Genomic DNA, 6714 nt, shown 5'->3' on the forward strand with positions numbered 1-6714 from the left:
ACCCCCCCCAAACCTCCATGATGGTGGGTAAATAGTCATTGCCTTAAGTCAGGGGTCCCCAACCCCTGGAGACTAGGTCCATGGCCTGTTGGGAGCCCAGCCACACAGCAGGAGGTGAGCAGCAGGCAAGTGAGTGAAGCCTCATCTGCCTCTCCCTGTCCCTCCCCATCTCTTGCTTCACCTCCTGAGCCTTCCTCCCCTACGCCCAACCCCCACCACCCTCTGTCCCTGTCAAAATTTTGGAAAAATCAACTGAGTCAGCTGATGTCCTCATGTGTAGCCTCTCTAGTGACAGCAATCCAAACACCAAACACAGGAAAAAATCCCTGTGTAAAATCAACTGACCATTCAGAAGAATTGTTCAACTGTTAAGGTGACCTTTCCTGTTCAAAATAATGGAGCAGTCCCTGCTAGGGTAGAAGACAGCCAGATACAGGGAGACTCAGGAGATCCAGGTCCTCTCCTGGATGCAAAGGCACTAGTCTGGTCTAATACCAGCCCTACGCAGTCACCATGGAGAGACCGACAACCTGGCAGGTCCCAGAGGAGATGCAGGGAGTAGAAACAGGAAATATAATTTCCTCGCTTCTGTAATAGATTACCTTAAGTCACATTTTAAGAAAGGTAAAAGAAAGGGCATAGAAAGAGGAATTATATAAGAACTTCAGAAGCAAATAAACAATGTTTTGGTATAAACTGTATATGTTCCCCCTCTACAGACAGCATCCAGTCTGATAACAGAAGCCACTGGGCCATGATCCCTGCCAGGGAAGCCCTTCATAAGGATGCCAGTGTACATACCAAGAGGGCCTTTTCCTACGTAACTCCTTCAAAATGTAACTCCTCAAATGTCAGATAGTTTGGGAATTCAAGAACAGTTGATTGGCATCCATCGACCCTGCCCCCATGTCACACTTTCACTCGGGCCCTGCATAGCACTGCTTTTGGCCAGAGTTCGTTTGCTTTCCAGCCAAAATCAGCTAGGACTTTTGCTTCTGTCATTAGGGTCGATGGGTATTCTGGGGAGGCCCTCTCACTGCAGAATAAATACACCCTGCAGAGGAAACGTGCTTTGAGGCATCGCTAGCTGCCTCTCTTTGGAAGTGACTGAGAAGGGGTGGCCTTACGTACATTTTAAATGTTTGGTAGAATTCAATAGTGAAGCCATCTTATCCTGGACTTCTCTTTGTTGGACTCTATTTGTTCCCTGTTAGAATTCAAAGGGCATTTCCCACAGAAATTGAGCAAACAATTCTGAAATTTGTTTGAAACCACAAAAGAATGTAAATTGGTGCAGCCTCTATTTTATTAGTTGATTGTTATTGGCCTTAAAAATTTTCTTTACTTGCTTCTCCTCTTTTTGATTAATCAAACTTTTTTTTTCATTTTGCTCTTTTCTCGTTCATTATGCATTCCTTGTATAATTCTCGTAGTATTTATCCAAGAGATTATGATGTGTGTCTCTCACTTAATAAAGTTACTAAAAAGTAGTATTTTCACCACTGTCTTCTATCAATTTCCAGCAAGACACAAATGTTAGTTAACTTAAATTCCATTTATCTCTCTCCCATGTTTATTTTAAATTCCACAAAATGATATTACTATGCAAGGAGATCCAACCAGTCCATCCTAAAGGAGGTCAATCCTGGGTGTTCATTGGAAGTACTGATGTTGAAGCTGAAACTCCAGTACTTTGGCCACCTGATGTGAAGAGCCGACTCATTGGAAAAGACCCTGCTGCTGGGAAAGATTGAGGGCAGGAGGAGAGGGGGACGATAGAGGATGAGATGGTTGGATGGCATCATCGACTCAATGGACATGAGTTTGGGTGGACTCCAGGAGTTGGTGATGGACAGGGAGGCCTGTCGTGCTGCGGTTCATGGGGTCCCAAAGAGTCAGACACGACTGAGTGAACTGAACTGAACTGATTGTTTAAAAAAAACAATGTTAACTTGTATTTATGTATATATTTACCTTTTTCTGCTCTTCATTCCTTTACTGCATTTCCATTTATGAATCTTTTCTTTTTGTCTAAATAATTCCTTTTAGCATTTCTTTTAAAATATTAGTTTGAAGGTGATAAAATCTTTTACTTTCTGTCTGTCTGGTAATTTTTATATTTTGCATTTATCTATAAATTATCATTCTGGGCACAAAATGATAGGTCAGCTTTCTTATTTTTAGAACTTTAAATGTGCTATTTCCCTGCTTCATTGTTTCTGTAGAAAAGTCAATCTTCAATCCTGTTGTAACTTTTTTGGGTATAATGTGTCTTTAAAAAAAAAAACAACTCCAGATGCCTTTAAAATCTTCTTCTGCTGCTGCTAAGTCACTTCAGTCGTGTCCGACTCTGTGCAACCCCATAGATGGCAGCCCACCAGGCTCCCCCATCCCTGGGATTCTCCAGGTAAGAACATTGGAGTGGATTGCCATTTCCTTCTCCAGTGCATGAAAGTGAAAAGTGAAAGTGAAGTTGCTCTGTTGTGCTCTACCCTCAGCCACCCCATGGACTGCAGGCTTCCAGGCTCCTCCATCCATAGGATTTTCCAGGTTTAATTTGAAGATTTTTTACTATGATGTGTTTAGGAATTTTTTTCATTAGTCATGGTTGGGGTTCACAGAGACTTAAATGCATGTGTTGATGTCTTCAGTTTAGGATAATTTTCAGTATTTCCTCAAACATTTTTCTCTGTCCCACATGCTCACACTTTCTCTCTCTCCTATTTTTCTTGGACTTTAAGTACATTTTTGCACCTTATTTCCATGTCTCATATGTCTCCTAAACACATTTCTGCGTGTTTTTCTTTTCCAGGATTTACTCTGTACTTTTTTTCCCCCTACTAACCTGTTTTCCAATTCACTAATTTTACCTTCCTCTCCACTCAAACAGCTGTTAACCCAACTCTGACATTTATAATTTTATTTCTTGTACTTTTAAAATACTTTTTTGATAGATTATCATTCTCTGGTAAATTTATCCAGTTTGTTTTCAGGTCTGTGGAGGAGTTTCAACTCTTTTATTAAGCAGCAGGGTGGAGACCCCCCCAGGGAAGGAAGACAGGGCCTCTTCCTTCCCACATGTCTTTTCCACCGTGATAAACGTTCAACCATAAGGCATTTTCTAGCAGAGTCCTGCCTCTCAAAGGATATTTACACAGAAATGAGAGAGCTAGAGGAATCACAGGCAGTAGGGTACTTGTTCTTCAAAAAGCCATGTGTTCGGACACCTTGCAGACATCAGCTAGACCCCACAGCAAACAAGCACGAGGGCCTGAAACATCCACTGCGAACCACTAGTCTCTTTCGCTTTAGCACACTTCTGAGGGTGGGGGTGGTGCATGCAGAATGAGGTACACCAAGCTGGAAACCATCAGGCTACTTGAGAGGTCACACCACGTTCAGACTGAGCTATGATTCCCTTGAAGATGGGCGCATAGCTTGGATTTCCTGCCATCAGGCCCTGCTCCAGAGCCTCAGTGATGGTTGACTTCATGTCCTGGTAGGTGCCCCCTTGGGTGGCCAGCAGTGGGCCAGGGCAGTCATCCTTCATGTCTGGGTATTTGCTGATCAAAGTTGAAACTTCCAGGCAGAGCACAGAGGGTTTGCCAATTTAACGACTTCTGCAAGGCTGGCAGTAGTGATACTGTGCCCACCTGCTACCAAATCTGGAGACTTCCGGAACAGGACGTGGAGCTGTTCAGCCTCCCTGACGGTCTTCTCGGCACCCTGCTTGTGCTCCTTGGTGCTCCAGGGTGAGACGTGCTTCTGCGTGGTGGCTGATAGGGACTTGCTGTCACCCTCTTTCTATGTGATTTTGAATTTTGGCAACATCATTGAAATATGCTTCCATGGTAACACAGACGATGGCTACGGTATTTGAGCCTAACAGCCACTTCTTTGCCATTGGCTCATCTAGATGTTGCTCCAGATCCCAGAAGACCTCCTTCAGGTAACTGCTGCAGCCTCCTTGCAAAAATGGTATTTAAAACCCCATCCATATTTGGTTCACCCTTCCATTTCATTTTTTTAGGTTAATTTATTTTAATTAGAGGATGATTACTTTACAACACTGTGGTTTTTGCCATACATCGACATCAATCAGCCACGGATGCACATGGGGCCCCCCATCCTGAACCCCCCTCCCACCTCCATCCCCATCCCATCCCTCTGGGTTGTCCCAGTGCACCGGCTTTGAGTGCCCTGCTTCATGCATCAAACTTGGACGGGTCATCTATTTTACACATGGTAATATGCATGTTTCAATGCTAGAAAGACGGGAATATATTCATGGCAGCAAGAGACACAGATGTAAAGAACAGACTTTTGGACTCTGTGGGACAAGGTGAGGGTGGGATGATTTGAGAGAATAGCCTCCATTTCATTTTTAAAATACTTTCTCTTTAAACTGACCAGGGGTTCCGTAAAGGTCTGGCAGTTGTGATGATTGCTGTCATATCCTGAACATAACATAACCTGTAACAGCGTGGGCGTTGCCAGTATTTCAGATGCTCTATCTACAACTGAGTTTCATCTCTATAAGAGTCAAATTCATAGAGTCAGAAAGTACATTGGTAGATGCCAGGGGCTGGGGCGGTGGGGTGGGGAGTTAGTGTTTAACAGGGACAGAGTCTCAGTTTAGGAAGGTGGAAGATTCAGGAAATGGATGACGGTGAGAGCTGCACAACAATGTGAATGTACTTTAGTCTCCTGAACTGTACAGTTAAATATGGTTAAAATAGTACATTTTATATTGTGTGACTTCTACCACAATGAAACATTTTTTAAAAAGAAAGAATTCATTTACTGAAAACACTAACTAGTACCTTTATTTTAAAATCTTCACTTATCTGAGTAACAACTTAGAGAATCTGTTGGAAAATCTAGAAGATGATGGCAGGGAGTGTTCCCACGTGGGTCAGCTCTGGGCTCAGTCTCTTTCATGCCATCTTTAGTGTCTGCATCTAGTGATTTCTGAAGCCAGACAACGGTGTTTGAAGTGGGAGCTGACATGTACATATGGAGCAGTTCAGACACCACATCTGAAGGAAGTATAACCTCTAAGGCACTGACGTCCATTTCTGGGACCAGCTCCATGTTCCCCACCATCTCTGTGCTTGTGTTGGTGTTCAAGACCCACGTCAAACAGGCTCATCATTTCTTTTGCTTCTAGATCTTCCCACGAGATTTGTATCCAGGTTCTCAGAGCTTGGTGGTTGAGGAGGTTTCTGAAAATCTCATAATAGGGAGGAAAGCACTCAGTCATGGGGTTTTTGGTAGCAATGAGGTCATCCAGGACATGCTTCCATATGACTTCCAGGTGGGAGATGGACCACTCCTTGTTGGATAACCTGCAGTCTGCCTCTGTGCCCTCAATTCTAGCAGCCTTGATTCTGTCCAAGAGCACAAACGTTGTTGTTCAGTTATGTCTGACTCTTTGTGACCCCATGGACTGCAGCACACCAGGCTCCCCTGTCCTTCACTATCTCCCAGAGTTTGCTTAAATTTGTGTTCATTGAGCTGGTGATGCCATCCAACCATCTCCTCTGTCACCCCCTTCTCCTCCTGCCTTCAATCTTTCCCAGCATCAGGGTCTTTGCCAATGAGTCGGCTCTTTGCAGACATTTCCTCCTTCTAATTCTTGGACCTTCTAGGAAGAACAAAGCTAGTTTGCTTTTTTTTTGGTCAAATAGGCACCAATTTTTCTTCCCTTGCCAGATCCAGACAACAGAGACCAGCAAAATGGGGTCACAGGGACGGTGGCCAGGGACTTCTGTAGCATCATCCACAGCTGCTTGGCCAGCTCAACTGAGATCCCCTGTTTTCTCCTGAAGGAGCTATGGATGAGGGTCATGTCCACATGGTGGTGCTTATGCATTAGCTCATCCCAGGGGCACCCCTGTTTCAGGTCCCTCAGGTTCTGGGGGGCCTGCAGGAGCACCCCTTGCTTAATGAAGTCCAGGGACCCCCTCACAATCTGGGGCCCCAAGAAGATATTCTTGAGGTTCTCCACAGCTGTAGTGAGCTGTCTGTGCTGCACGATTGCATCCTCCATCCATACTTTTTTGTTTGGCTGTGCTGCATCTCACTGCAGCATGCAGGGCTTCTCTAGTATGGCACAAGCGCTTCTGCATTGCCATGGCTTCTCTTGTGTTGGAGCATGAGCTCTAGAGCATGGGGGCTCAGTAGTTGCTTCACAGCACATGGGATCTTAATTTCCCAATCAAGGCTCAAAGCCGTGTCCCCTGCCCTGGAAGGAGGGTTCTTTAACTGATGGACCACTAGGGAAGTCCCCATCCTTCACTTCCTTGATGCTGTCGACCGATGGTGTGGATGATCCCTCCCTCTCCAGTCCTTGCTGATCTTGGCCAGGGCCCTCGCGATGTCTGTGACTTCATTCAGTGCATTTTGGAGCTGGTTCCATCCCATGTGGTTCCCCGCATGGCTCGCTGTCCAACTACGACTGGATAGTGTCCTCAGTTCACACAAGCCTTTCTCCGGACCTGTCTTCTGTGGTACTGCTCCACTTTGTCCTGCTGCTCCAGGCCCCAAAGCACCCCAGCAACCTTTAAAAAAAATTTTTTTAAATTATAGAATAATTGTTTTACAATGTTGTGACGGTTTCTGTCGTACAGACTCAGTCATGACTGTGTATATATTATCCCCTCCCTCCTTTGGGATCACTGTTGCACCAGCCTCCCAGACGGTCTCCTTCAT

The 6714-nt window shown here is 44.9% G+C and overlaps 1 protein-coding gene across 1 annotated transcript; it reads right to left on the reverse strand.

Annotated features, from left to right (window-relative positions):
- Positions 1 to 3370: 3370 nt before the first annotated feature.
- Positions 3371 to 6714, reverse strand: EXOC3 (exocyst complex component 3). Its single transcript, XM_045166638.1, is given in 17 exon segments — positions 3371 to 3603; positions 3606 to 3805; positions 3807 to 3973; positions 3975 to 4003; positions 4356 to 4439; positions 4442 to 4473; positions 4766 to 4814; positions 4817 to 4905; positions 4907 to 5142; positions 5144 to 5408; positions 5621 to 5714; positions 5717 to 5749; positions 5752 to 6057; positions 6280 to 6334; positions 6337 to 6446; positions 6485 to 6563; positions 6631 to 6714. Coding segments are annotated over 17 exon segments (2145 nt in total).

Source organism: Bubalus bubalis, chromosome 1 (genome assembly GCF_019923935.1).
Source record: "Bubalus bubalis isolate 160015118507 breed Murrah chromosome 1, NDDB_SH_1, whole genome shotgun sequence".
Lineage (NCBI taxonomy): Eukaryota > Metazoa > Chordata > Mammalia > Artiodactyla > Bovidae > Bubalus > Bubalus bubalis.